General features: G+C 37.4%; 1 protein-coding gene across 4 annotated transcripts in view; it reads left to right on the forward strand.

Moving 5' to 3' along the window:
- The first annotated feature begins 2 nt into the window (after window positions 1-2).
- ZNF81 (zinc finger protein 81) overlaps window positions 3-14,687 on the forward strand; it is a 90,555-nt gene continuing 75,870 nt past the window's right edge. Inside the window, exons 1-3 of one of the 4 annotated variants that reach the window (XM_011291715.4) lie at window positions 3-137; window positions 1,627-1,654; window positions 5,957-6,191. In XM_011291715.4, coding sequence (XP_011290017.3) covers window positions 6,120-6,191 — 72 coding nt within the window. In that variant the 5' untranslated portion in view covers window positions 3-137; window positions 1,627-1,654; window positions 5,957-6,119. Of the gene's footprint in view, window positions 265-1,626; window positions 1,655-5,956; window positions 6,192-14,687 lie in introns of all 4 variants that reach the window. The other 3 variants (XM_045050596.1, XM_045050597.1, XM_045050598.1) reach the window with 3 other exon arrangements.

A 14,687-nucleotide genomic window follows, 5' to 3' on the forward strand; every position in this document is an offset into this window, starting at 1 on the left:
CCCAAACCCTGAGAAGGGGCGGTGCTAGGGTTGGTGACCGGAAGCAGCTACGGTTCTCAGCAGTGGTTCAATAGTTGTCGGGAGGATCTCTTTGCACTGTGTCGGAGGGATGTGGAGGTGATGGGTCCCCAGGGAGGGTGAGTGTTGGGGAGTTCTGTGTGGTCAGTGGTAGAATCGGTTGTTCAACCGTAGTTGGATGATTCGATCATTATTTTCCTCTTCTGTCAACGTTAAGATCCTGAACTTCACTCCAAGACCCACAAGGTTTGGTGCATTATGTTCTGAGTGTTCCCTAAGAGTTGATTTTTCTTCTGCCCCAGGTACTTAGAAGTGCGTTTTTAGTTTCCAGAAGTTTATCTTTTTAATAGATTTCTAACCTTAGTCTTCTGTGGTAAGAAAAGTGGCTACGTGAAGCTCCCTCCTTGAAATAGGAAGACACTCATGGTCTAGGCCATAGTTAATTTTTATAAATGTTCCGTATTTTAATCAGAAATAATATTTAGTTGTTTAGTTGTCAACTGTGTCATACAAAATTTGCACTCTTTGTTGTCTTTTTCTCCTGTTACTGACAGAGGAGAGAGAAACTCTCCAGTGTGATGGTGATTGGTGCATTTCTTTCCTGCTGTCCATGATGCCTTTTGAGTTAATAATGTATAAAGTGTGAGACTTAGATTGAAGCTCATCTGTTTGGATGTCCAATTACTCAAGCACCATTTGTTGAAAACTAGCCTTCCTTCCTTGACTTGTTTTGCGCCTTTGTCAAAAATAAATTGGCCATACTTGTGTGGGGCTATTTTTAGGTTCTTTATTCTTTATTTTGGAATGTTGAACCAGCCTTACATTCCAGGAATAATTCTCACTTGGTTTGGGTGTATAGTTCTTTTTATATGTTGAAGGAATTGATTAGCTAATGCTTTTTTTCTGAGGGATTTTTGAGACTCAGTTTATGACAGATACTGGCCTATAGTTTTGTTTGTTTGTTTGTTTTTTTGTTCTGTCTTTGTCTGGTTTTAGAATTAGGGTAATATACAACTCATAGAATGAGTTGGGAAGTATTCTTTTGTTTTGTATTTTCTGGAAGAGATTGTGTAGAGTTATGCTAATTTTTCTTTAAGTGTTTGGTAGCATTCTCCAGTGAAACCATCTGGGCTTGAACATTTCCTTTTGGAAGCTGTTTGATTATGGCTCCAACTTCTATAGTAGTTATAGGACTATTGAGATTATTTTTTTCAGACTATTTAATAGTGGGTGAGTTGTGGGAGTTTGTGTTTTGTGGAGAATTGGACTATTTCATCCAAATTGTTGGATATATGTGCATTTAAGTTGTTTATGGTATTCCCTCACTTTCCGTTTAATGGAAAGTTTAGCGTCTGTAGTTATATCTTCTGTTTCAGTTCTGATATTGGTAATTTGTATCTTCTTTTTATATTTTTTCAGTCTTACTAGAGGATTACCAATTTTATCAATCTTTTCAAAGAACCAGCTTTTGGTTTCATTGATTGTTCTCTATTGTTTTTCTGTTTTCAATTTCTTTCTTTCTTTCTTTCTTTCTTTCTTTCTTTCTTTCTTTCTTTCTTCCTGTGTTTACATATATATTTTTTTCTCAACTATTTTTGTTTATTACAGGTGTACTATAGAGTGATTCAACAATTTGGTAAGTGTTTTAAATTTATTGATTTATGCTCTTTTATTTATTACTTCCTTCCTTTGGCTTGCTTTGAGTTTTCTTTGTTCGTTTTCTAGTTTCTTGAGATGGGAGCTTAAATTATTGATTTAAGTCCTTAATTCTTTTCTTTTAAAAAATTTTTAAAACATTAATTTTTGAGAGAAAGAGAGACAGAACACGAGCATGGGAGGGACAGAGAGAGAGGGAGACACAGAATCTGAAACAGGCTCCAGGCTCTGAGCTGTCAGCACAGAGCCCGACGTGGGGCTTGAACCCAGGAACCATGAGATCATGACCTGAGCCGAAGTCGGATACCCAACCAACTGAGCCACCCACACGCCCCATCTTAATTCTTTTCTAATATAAACATTTAGTACTATAAATTTCCCTCTCAACACTGCTTTATCTGCATCCAAAAAATTATGATATGTTGTGTTTTTAGTTTCAATTCATTACTTTTTAATTTCCATTGATCCATGGATTATATAGAAATTATTGGGGTGCCTGGGTGGCTCAGTCGGTTAAGCGTCCGACTTCGGCTCAGGTCACAATCTCACTGTCCGTGGGTTTGAGCCCCGCGTCGGGCTCTGTGCTGACTGCTCAGAGCCTGGAGCCTGTTTCAGATTCTGTGTCTCCCTCTCTCTCTGACCCTCCCCCGTTCATGCTCTGTCTGTCTCTGTCTCAAAAATAAATAAATGTTAAAAAAATTAAAAAAAAAATAAATTATTGTTTGATTTCCAAGTGTTTAGACACTTTCCTGTTATCTTTCTGTATTGATTTCCAGTTTGATGATATTAGAGAACATACGCTATATGATTTCAATTTACTGAGGTTTGTTTAATGACCCTGGGTGTGGTAGGTATTGGAGAATATTGCATGGGTGCTTGAAGAGAAAGTGTATTGTTAGTATTTGGCTGGAATGGGATGGATATGTTTAGTTAGTCCACCCTTTTCTTGGTCCTTTGATTAAGGGAAGTAGGCTTTTCTCAGAGTTTTTGTCTCTGTACCTGTTGACAGTTCTGAGTTATAAGCTTCTCCAGTGCCCTGTTTGTGATATATGGGAGGAAAAGGAAACCTAGGGAACTCACCACTGTGTTGTTCCTCAGACCCTGAGATCCATGGGCTATCTGCCTTTCCTTTCTACATCTCAGAGTCTTACTATTTGTATTTGTTGTGTGATGTCTTTTTTTTCCTGGTCTCTTATACATTTATTGTTCTCTTTTGTTTTTTCCCTGTATTAACTTTGTTAATTTACACCTTGCTAGGGAAGCACCTGTTTCACATCAATATGAAAATATGTTGCTATACAGTTATGCATAATATCCCACAATAAGTAGTTTGAAACACTGCCTTATCTGGGAAAGATATCTATATCTATATCTACATGTATATCTACATCTACATCTATATATCTATATCTATACTTATTATATGTTTTAAGCTATCCTCCTTTATCTGGTTTGCCATGGGGTTATCTCTGACATTGGTCATTTCAAAGGACTAGCTCTTTGTTTTCTTAAACCCCTTATTATATTTATTTGAATAATTTAAGATTTTATTTTTATTAGCAACTACTTTATTTTTTTGGTGGAGGGGGCTTTGCCTAGTTTTGTTTTTTCTAATTCTAATGTTTTAGGCTGAACACATAGTTCTTTTGTTGTTATATTTATTTTTAATAAAATCAACCATTTAAAGGTGTAAATTTCATTCTATATGACTTTAGTGTGTCCCATGACTTCTGGTAAAAATTGTGTGGCTTCTGTATTGACTTCCCACTTACCCTGGATTATTTAGGAATGCCTTCCTTTTCTTTTAAAACAGATTTATTTAAAAAAGTACAAATTAAAAAATAAATCAGATTTATTTAGATATACAAAATAGATTTAGATATATTCCAGTAACATAAAATTCATCCATTTAAAGTATACAGTTCAGTGGTTTTTAGTACATTCACAGAGTTGTGAAATCATTATCACAGTCTAATTTTAGAGCATTTTCAATACCCCAGAAAGAAACCTGGTACACATTAGCAGATATTCACCATTCACGCCACCCCACACTCCCAGCCTAGGCAACTACTAACCAAGTTTCTGTGTCTATGTATTTGCTTATTCTGAATATTTTACATAAGTGGAATCATAAAATCTGTGGTCTTATGTGACTGGCTTCTTTCAAGTAAGATAGTGATTTCATGGTTTATTCATGTTGTAGCATGTATTAATACTTCTTTTTTATTGCCACATGATATTCCATTGTATGGCTATACTAAATTTTGGTTATCCATTTTCAGATGATGGACATTTATGTGGTTTCCAGACTTTGGCTACTGTGAATAATACTGCTGTGAATAGTTGTGTATATAAGTTTTGGAGCAGACGTGTGTTTCCATTTCTCTTGGCTAGGTACCTAGGAGTGGCATTGCTGGATCATATGGTGACTCTATGAGTAACATTTTGAGGAACTGCCAAACTGTTCTTCAGGGTGGCTATCCCATTTTACAATTCCACTGACAATATATGATCCAATTGATTTGCATCTCACCAATGCCTGTTACTACTGTCTTTCCCCCCCCCCCCCTTATTTTAGCCATCCTGATGGATGTGAAGCAGTCTCCTAATGAATAGAATATTTTGGTTTTGCTTTGCATTTCCGTAATGACTAATGATATTGAACATCTTAAAAAAATTTTTTTAATGTTTATTTAGTTTTGAGAGAGAGAGAGAGCGTGAACATGGGAGGGGCAGAGAGAGAGGGAGACACAGAATCTGAAGCAGGCTCCAGGCTCTGAGCTGTCAGCACAGAGCCCAGTGTGGGGCTTGAGCTCACGAACAGTGAGATCGTGACCTGAGCTGAAGTTGGACACTTCATCAACTGAGCCACCCAGGTGCCCCTATATTGAACATCTTATACTATGATCAGACAATGTAGCCTGTCAATTCCCAGTATAAAAACATCTACCAGATTTCCTTCCTGGCCAAACTATTTGGTGGAATTTTATAAAAGTTAATGCGCATAAGAAAAGAAAGCATAGTCCCTCTTTCTTTGGTATAACATGTTTATGTATTTAAAATTCAACTTGATCATGCCTTTTATTTTACTCCTTATTTACTTTCTTGTTGCCTCTTTATCCCATTTCTTATTTTTGTTGTCTTTCTTACTTCTGTTCCTCTTCATTTTATAAAGGATACTTTCCCTTTCCTACCAAGAATGACTAAATCTATAGTGCTTCCATTAGTTGATCAGAATAAAATTGTTCCTCAACATAGACACAGAGACATCCTCTCCTCCCTAGACCCCGTAAAAGGAGAAACAGTTTTATCTCTGAATATTTTGAAGTAATTAAAACATTACAGTCCCAGGCTATTAATATTTTCCTTATGGCATATCTCTTCTGTTTTAAGAAACTTTCCTCTTTTTTTATTCCAAACCTCAGTCATGTTTTCAACATCTGTTAAACAGAACCATGTTTATTTTAAGCCGACCACACAAAAGGTACTGTGTTGTAGTGTTGAGAATGTGAGCTTTGAAGCCAGGTAGACTGGGTTTGACTTAACATCACTAAATCCCTGTTTCTGTGTGCATAAAATGAAATAATAATGATTATGGCAACGTGTAGGGGACAGGATTGTTGTGCAAATTCAGGGAGGTACCTGCTTTTGCATATTCCATGATTCCGTGTAATCACAATGCTTGCTAATATGAATTAAATGTTTTACTTGGGCCAGCCTGGTGCTAAGTGTCTTATGAACAGCACTGCATTTAATTTTCACAGCCTCATGAGGTAGTTTTGACTCATTTTGAAAAGAAAATGAAGAAACATTTTTTGACATGTTTATTTTTGAGAGAGTGCAAGTGGAGGAGGGGCAGAGAGTGGGGGACAGAGGATCTGAAGCGGGCTCCCCGCTGACAGCAGTAGGCTAGCCCGATGTGGGGCTCAAACCCACAAACTGCATGATCATGACCGGAGCCGAAGTCAGACACTCAACCGACTGAGCTACCCAGGTGCCCCTTTTAATTTTTTAAAAATATTTTTGAGAGAGAGAAAACGAAGAAACATTTTTATACTCTCGTAGCTAAAAGTTGGCAGAGCTAGAATGTAAGCCTTTATTAATTTTAATCTAAATCTCATGGTCTTGCTCATCTTCCATTTTGACGAATAACCAGAATCGATATTGACTGGACTTTGTCTACCCCGCAGTATCCAGTGCCAGGAACTGTACTTGGGTGCCTCCAGGAAGTGTTCGTGGGGTGACTGCTGAATGACTGACTATGTGGACTCTGTCTTTCCAGGTTTCTTGGAGTCTCTGTTGAGCCCGTGGGCCAGACCCCATAGCGGAGGCTGCAGAAACTTCCGGCCCCAGCAGCTCTGTTTGAGTCCACGGACCCCACCTGGCTTCTGGCTCTTGGGAGGAGCATCAGGAAGAGAGCTGGAGGGCTGAGGCCCAGCGGGAACATGCCAGCCAACCAGAGCTCTCCCGGGCCATCCCTGGCTCTGGCTGTGGGGAGATGTGACAACCCGTGTGAGGTGAGGAGGAAAGGGTGCCCAGGGGCAGGAATTCATCCAGAATGAAAGATAGTATCTGATTATTTTAATTTGTACAACTTGTATTTTAATCAAGCAGCATAATGAGGGAATTTTTATTGGTCATTCCTTTCCCTTGTGTGAATTTCCTTCTCTTGTCTATTGCTGTTTTATTTATCTTAGCTTATGGACTTTTTTAAATTGAGCTATAATTAACATAGGATATTCTATTAGTTTCAGATGTACAGCATATTGATTGGAAAGTTTTATACATTACTAAATACCACAATAAGTGTACTCACCATCTGTCACCATACAATGTTATTACAGTATTACTGACTCTGTTCCCTATGCTGTACTTTTCATCCCTGTGACTTATTTATTTTATATCTAGAGGTTTGTACCTCTTACTCCCCCTTATCTATTTTGCTCATTCCCCCATTGACCTCTCCTCTGGCAACCACCAGTTTGTTCTCTGTCTTTAAGAATCTGTTTGTTTTGGTTTTTGGGTTGTTCGTTTTGTTTTGTTCTTAAGATTCCACAGATAAGTGAAATCCTATGGTATTTGACTTTCTCTGTCTGACTTATTTCACTTAGCATAATAGCCTCTAGGTCCATTCATGTTGTCATAAATGGTGAGATTTCATTCTTTTTTAAAAGATTTTATTTTTAAGTAATCTCTACACCCAGTGTGGGGCTCAAACCCACAGCCCCGAGATCGAGAGTCACACATGCCACTGACTGAGCCAGCTAGGTGCATCGAGATTTCATTCGTTTTTATGGCTGAGTAATATTCCATTCTTCATGGTGTGTGTGTGTGTGTGTGTGTGTGTGTGTACCACATCTTCTTTATCCATTCATCTATTGACAGACACTTGGGTTGCTTCCTTATCTTGACTATTGTAAATAATGCTGCAATAAACATAGGGGTGCATATATCTTTTTGAATAAGTATTTTCATTGTCTTTGGGTAAATACACAGTAGTGGAATCAGTGGATCATATGGTAATTCTATTTTTAATTTTTTGAGTAATTAAATTACTGTCTTCCAAAGTGGTAGTACCCATTTACATTCCCACTAACAGCGCACGAAGGTTCCCTTTTCTCCACATCATCACCGACACTTATTTGATTCTAGCCATTCTGACTGGTGTCAGGTTACATCTCATTGTGGTTTTGATTTGCACTTTCCTGATGATTAGTGATGTTGAGCATCTTTTCATGTGCCTGTTGGCCATCTGGATGTCTTTTTTGGGAAGATGTCTATGTAGGTCCTCTGCCTAGATTTGAATCAGATTACTTGGACCTTTTTGGTGTTGAATTGTATAAATCCTTTATATATTTTGGATATTAACCCCTTATTGGATATGTATTTTTAAGTATCCTCTCCTATTCGCTAGGTTGCCTTCTTGTTTTGTTGATGGTTTCCTTTGCTGTGCAAAACCTTTTTATTTTGGTATAGTCCCAGTAGTTTATTTTTGCTTTTGTTTCTTTTGCCTCAGGAGAAATATCCATAAATATGGATTAGTGCCTGTGTTTTCTTTTAGAAGTTTTATGGTTTCAGGTCTTACATTTAGGTTTTCAATCCATTTTGAGTTTATTTTGCATATATTGTAAGAAAGTGGCCCATTTTCGTTCTTTTGCATGTAGCTGTCCAGTTTTCCCAATACCATTTACTGAAAAAGACAGTCTTTTCCCTATTCTATATTCTTACCTACCTTTGTTATAGACCAATTGACCGTATACATGTGGGTTTATTTTTGGGCTCTCTTTCCTGTTCCATTGATCTGTGTGACAGGTTTTCTGTCAGTACTATGATATTTTGATTATTACAGCAGATCTTGAAATCCAGGATTGTGGGGGCGCCTGGGTGGCGCAGTCGGTTAAACGTCCGACTTCAGCCAGGTCACGATCTCACGGTCCGTGAGTTCGAGCCCCACGTCGGGTTCTGGGCTGATGGCTCAGAGCCTGGAGCCTGCTTCCGATTCTGTGTCTCCCTCTCTCTCTGCCCCTCCCTCATTCATGCTCTGTCTCTCTCTGTCCCAAAAATAAATAAACGTTGAAAAAAAAATTTAAAAAAAACAAAAGAGGAAATCCAGGATTGTGAAACCTCCAGCTTAGTTCTTCTTTCTCAAGGCTGCTTTGGCTATTTGGTGTCTTGTGGTTCTGTACAAATTTTAGGAATATTTATTCTAGTTCTGTGGAAATTGTTGCTATTTTGAAGGGATTGCATTGAATCCATAGTTCACTTTGGGTAATATGGACATTTTAAAAATATGAATTCTTCCAAACCATGATCTGAGTGTATCTTTCCTTTTGTTTGTGTCATTTTCTTTTTTCAATTTTTTTAAGTTTACTTATTTATTTGAGAGAGACAGAGACAACACGAATGGGGAAGGGGCAGAGAGAGAGGATGAGAGAGAATCCCAAGCAGGCTCCGTGCTGCCAGCGCAGAACTCGATGTGGGGCTTGAACTCATGAAACTGTGAGGTCATGACCTGAGCCAAAATAAGAGTCAGATGCTTAACCTTCTGAGCTACCTGGCGCCCCTGGTGGTGTTATTTTCTTTTCTTTTCTTTTCTTTTCTTTTTTATCATCAATGTTTTATAGTTTGCAGAGTACAGATCATTTACCTCCTTGGTAAAATTTTTTCCTAGGTATTTTATTCTTTTTTGGTACAATTGTAAATGGGATTGTTTTCTCAATTTCTTTTTTGGCTACTTCATTATTAGTATATAGAGATGCAACAGGTTTCTATATATGGATTTTGTATTCTGTAGCTTTACTGAATTTATTTTTCAGTTCTACTGGTTTTTTGGTGAAGTCTTTATAGAGTTTTCTATATAGAGTATCATGTCATCTGCAAATAGTGATATTTTACTTCTTCTTTACTCATTTGGCTGCCTTTTATGTCTTTTTTCTTGTCTGATTGCTGTGGTTAGGACTTTCAGTACTATGTTGAATAAAAGTGGTGAGAGTGGACATCCTTGTCTTGTTCCTGATCTTAGAGGAAAAGCTTTCAGTTTCTTACCATTAACTATGATGTTAGCTGTGGGTTTTTCATGTATGGCCTTTATTATGTTGAAGCATGTTTCCTCTAAACCCACTTTATTGAGAGTTTTTATTATGAATGAATACTGTATTTTGTCAAATGCTTTTTCTGCATTTATTGAAATGATCATATAGTTTTTATCTTTTCTCTTGTTAATGTGATATATGGAATAAATTTCACTTGATTATGGGTTAGGATTTTAATATATTGTTGGATTCCATTTGCTAATATTTTGTTGCGGATTTTTGCATCTATGTTCATCAGAAATATTGGCCTGTATTTTTCTTTTTTTGTAGTGTCCTTGTCTGGTTTTGGTATCAGGGAAATGCTGGCCTTGTAGGATGAACTTGGAAGTTTTCTTCCCCCTTTTATTTTTTGGAATAGTTTGAGAATAGGTAGTAACTCTTTTTTAAACATTTCACCTGTGAAGCCATCTGTTCCTGGACTTTTGTTTGTTGGGTGTTTTTTGATTACTGATTCAGTTTAATTGCTGATAATTAGTCTGTTCAAATTTTCTGTTTCTTTTGGGTCCAATTTTGGGAGATCATATGTTTCTAGGAATGTATCTAGTTCTTCTTGCTTGTCCAATTTGTTGGAATGTAATTTTTGATAATATTCTCTTACGATCCTTTGTATTTCTGTGATGTCGCTTGTTATTTCTTCTTTTTCTTTTCTAGTTTTATTTGTTTGAATATTCTTTTTTCTTGATGAGTCTGATTCAAGGTTTATAAATTTTGTTGATCTTTTCAAAGAACCAGCTCTTGGTTTCATTGATCTTTTCTATTGGGTTTTTTTTGTTGTTGTTGTTGGTCTTTATCCCATTTATTTCAGGTCTAATATTTATTATTTCCTTCCTTCCCTAGCTTTGGGCTTTGTTTGTTCTTCTTTCTCTAGCTCCTTTAGATGTAAGGTTAGGTTGTTTACTTGAAATTTTTCTTGCTTCTTGAGGTAGGCTTGTATCTCTATAAACTTCCCTCTTAGAGGTGCTTTTGCTGAGTCCCAAAGATTTTGGACCATTGTGTTTTCATTTTCATCTGTCTGTATGTATTTTTTGATTTCCTCTTTGATTTCTTGGTTGAACTATTTGTGGCTTAGTAGCATGTTGTTTAGCCTCCATGTGTTTGTGTTCTTTCCAGAGTGTTTCTATTTGATTTCTAGTTTCATAGCTTATGGTTTTTTTAAAGTTTTTTTTTTTAATATTAAGTTTCATGACCCTTTATGGTTCTTGTATATTTTTGTGAATATTTTTTGCCACTTTGTAATTTGAAATTAGTTTTTTGTTTTATTTACAAGTGGTAAAGGGTGTCAAACAGTTCTGTAAGTCGTATTTTATTTTATTTCATTTTTAATGTTTATTTTTTCTCTTAGTTTTTTAATGTTTATTTTTGAGAGAGGGAGAGGGAGAGAGAGAGAAAGAGAGTGTGAGTGGGGGACGGGCAGAGAGAGAGGGGGACACAGAATGTGAAGCAGGCTCCAGGCTCTGAGCTGTCAGCACAGGGCCCTACGTGGGGCTCTAACTCATGCACCATGAGATCATGACCTGAGCTGAAGTCGAATGCTTAACTGACTGAGCCACTCAGGCACCCCTACTTACACGTTTTTAACTTTTTTTTTTCCATTATAACCCAGTACAGTTACTATAATGACCTGGATTTTGTAGTTTAAGTTCCTCTGGAGTTTGATGGTTTTTTTTGTATACTGTGATTCCCTCTTTACTGCCAGCCAGTTGGCTCCAGAATACTGTTCCTTTCAGGAACAAGCTTTTTTAATTGTTTTAAATGTTTGTTTATTTTTGAGAGAGAGAAAGAGAGAGCGAGAGCATGAGCATGAGTAGGGGAGGAGCAGAGAGAGAGGGAGACAGAATCTGAAGCAGGCTCTGCGCTGGCAGCAGAGAGCCCGAGGTGGAGCTCAAACTCATGAACCCCGTGAGATCATGACCTGAGCCAAAGTCAGAAGCTTAACCCACTGAGCCAACCAGGCGCCCCAAATGTTTGTTTATTTTAGAGAAAGAGAGACAGACAGCATGAGCAGGGGAGGGACAGAGAGAGAGGGAGACACAAAATCCAAAGCAGGCTCCAGGCTCTGAGCTGTCAGCACAGAGCCCAACGCGGGCTCAAATTCACAAACTGCAAGAACATAAGCTGAGCCAGTCGGTTCCTTAACTGACTGAGCCACTCAGGTCTAAATTGACTTTTAGAATGGTTCTTCCCTGCTTTGTTTCTGCCAGATTCCAGCTTGCTGGAGGCAAACATTCTTAATCTTTTCAATGGATTCAATTTTTTTTTTTTTTAAGTTTTGGCTTAAATTATCTGTTGACTTTCCATTATGGAAGGTGGAGATTTAGCTTTTCCATACACCCCACCAACATAAACGTTTGCCTATAAATACTGTTTTGATCAGATTCATCATAAGTGTTTATTACTGTGACTATTTAGAGTTGGATCACATAGTGCCTATGCTGTGATTACTGTTTCCGCACAACTCTTTCTTTTCCCTGGAATTAATAATTTTCTGGTTTAGTCATTTCTTTGCTTTACTAGATACATATCAATGATTCAAGTCCAAATTCTTCACAGTTGTTTAAATCTCCTCTCTGCATATTCAGACATATTAGGTAATAATCATAATGACAATAATTATAAACACTCATGTCATGTTTACCATGTGCCAGCAGTGTTATATGCACACAACATATACTAACGCATCTTCATAACAACCTCCTGGAGCTGGTTGACTTGCTGAAGACTGGTCAGGTAGCTCTCAGCTTCACCCGCAGCTATTACCTTGGTAATACATTTGCCATCCCCTAAACAATCTTTCTTACCTCTGTCTTGTGTCCTATCCCCTTTCCTGGGGATCCTCTGCCTTCTTTCCTGTTTCCTGGGTCCTGTGTCTTCCTCTTTCTTGATTTACCCCCTCATTTTGTGGGAGTACATTCTTCAGTCTATCCCTGAGAATGGATGCATGACAGGTAGATTTTATGAAACTTTGTATGTTTGACAATTTCATGCAAGAATATATTATTTACTATCTATAATTGTATAAGTACATTTATAGAAATAAAAAAGTAATACATGCCATGGAAATATACTTACTTGACCTTGACACTAAAATATATCTTTTTGGCTGATTATAGAATTCTAGGTTGGAAATCATTTTTGTGCAGAATTTTATTGTTAAATTTTTTTTAATGTTTATTCATTTTTGAGAGACAGGGAGCATGAGTAGGGGTGGGGAGGTACAGAGAGAGGGAGACACAGAATCTGAAGCAGGCTCCAGGCTCCGAGGTGTTAGCACAGAGCTCAAAGCAGGGCTCTGACCCACAAACCACAAGATCATGACCTGAGCCGAAGTCGGATGCTTAACTGACTGAGCTACCCAGGTGCCACAATTGTGCAGAGTTTTAAAAGCCTAGTTTCCAGTCTAGTCCTTTTCTATTCACGCACACATTTTTCTCAGCTTTACAGAAAAACGGTTATTTGGTTGTTGATTCTCCATTTTAAAAAATTCTTTGTTCTGATTTTCATTTCTTTTTCTTTTGTTCTCTTTTCTAGTTGTTTTTTTTTTTAAAAAATTATCTCCCAGGTCTTCTTTTGTGTTGCTCATTAATACTTATATTTTTATTTCAAATAGCTATTTTTATTTTCAGAATATTTTTAAGAGAGAGAGAAAGAGAGCAGGGGAGAGGGGCAGAGGGAGAGAGAGAGAGAGAGAGAGAGAGAGAGAGAGAGAGAGAGCGCACGCATCTTAAGCAGATTCCACGCTCAGCATGGAGCCCAACACAGGGCTCAATCCCATGACCCTGGGATCATGACCTGAGCTGAAATCAAGAGTCGATGCTCAACCAACTGAGCCACCCAGGTGCCCCCTGTTTTCAGAATTTTATAAAGGCTTTATGGGTGTAGTGTCTTATCAGTCTAAGGATATTAGTAATAGTTTTTTAGTTTAATTTTTTGAATAATGATATGGACACATGGCTCAAAAGTTAAAAAAATGTAAAACTGTATACAATTTAAAAACGTAAAAGTGTACAGTCTAAATTCTCTTACCATCTTTCTCCTCTCAGCTTGGTTCTCTCTAATATATTCTAACCAATTTAGTTACTTTTCTCTGAATGATTAGGGTTTTTTATGTAAATAAAAGCAGCTGTGAACACATTCTTTATCCTTTTTATTTCATGAATGGTGGCCTACTAAACATATCAGTTTTATTAATTTTCAGTCTTTTGGTGAAATACAGTATGAATTACAAACAATGCTGCCATGAACACTTTTTATCATGTCTCCTCATGTACATGTGTACCCCTGTCTCTTAACTATATATATAGGGGTGGAGTTAATGGGTCATAGCTTAAGCCTATATGTAAAATTTTTTATTGTAAAATACATCTTACATACATACAGAAAAGTGTACAAAACACACATGTATAGCTCAGTGATTTTTCACGATAGGTCTAGAAAGTATCCTTACTCAGCATTCCAGGATCTCCCTACTCCCAAAGATAACTACTACCCTGACTTTTACAATAATCACTTCCATTAAGAGGATCACAAGCCTCAGGGTAGGAGAAGAAATAGACAAGACAGGACTTATATAAGAATATATAAAGACTTGTATAAGAATATATAAAGAACAACAAAACAGTAAGAAAAAGCAGACTACCCAGTAGTTCAGAGACTTTATTTGAACAGACATGTAACCAAAGAAGATGCACAAATAGCTAATAAACACCTGAGAAGGGGCTCAATCTCATTAGTCATTAGGGAAATGCACAATTTCAACCACAATGTAATACCACTACACTGTCACCAGAATGGCTAAGATTAAGAAGACTGACAATGACAAGTGTTGAGTGGATAAAGAGCCATATCAGTGGCTCATATGCTCGTGTCAGCGCATACAGCTGTTGATACATTAGCTTATATCTGCAGTTCTGTGCTGCTGGTGGGGCTATAAATTGGCACAGTGTCTTTGGAAGACATTTTAGCCTTCTTCCTCCAAGCATGTGTAGACCATATGAGGAAACAATTCTCCCAGGAAAATGTGCAACAGAAACCCTTGGCTGATGTACCAGGACTCGTGTATAAATGCTTCCTGTAGCATTACTTGCAACAGCCAGAACCTAGAAATAGCTTAAATGTCTATTAACAGTAGACTGGTTAAATAAAGTGAACATAATATTGAGTAAAAGAAGCCAGACACAAACAAATTTGTGTTATTTCAATTTGCGTAAAGTTTAAGGCAGGCCAAAAAAATCTGTATTGTACAGGGGTGTATGGTGAGGTTGTCGAACTAGAAAGTAAATCAAGGAAGTGGTTACCATCAGAGGTAGGACAGTGGTTTTCTTGATTGGCGGGAGTTAGGGGTCGGGGAGAGGAAAGAGGCATGAGGAACGCTTCTGGGCAAGGAACTAGCACTGTTCTGTTTCCACACTAGGGTGAGAATTA

Source organism: Felis catus, chromosome X, assembly GCF_018350175.1.
Source record: "Felis catus isolate Fca126 chromosome X, F.catus_Fca126_mat1.0, whole genome shotgun sequence".
NCBI lineage: Eukaryota > Metazoa > Chordata > Mammalia > Carnivora > Felidae > Felis > Felis catus.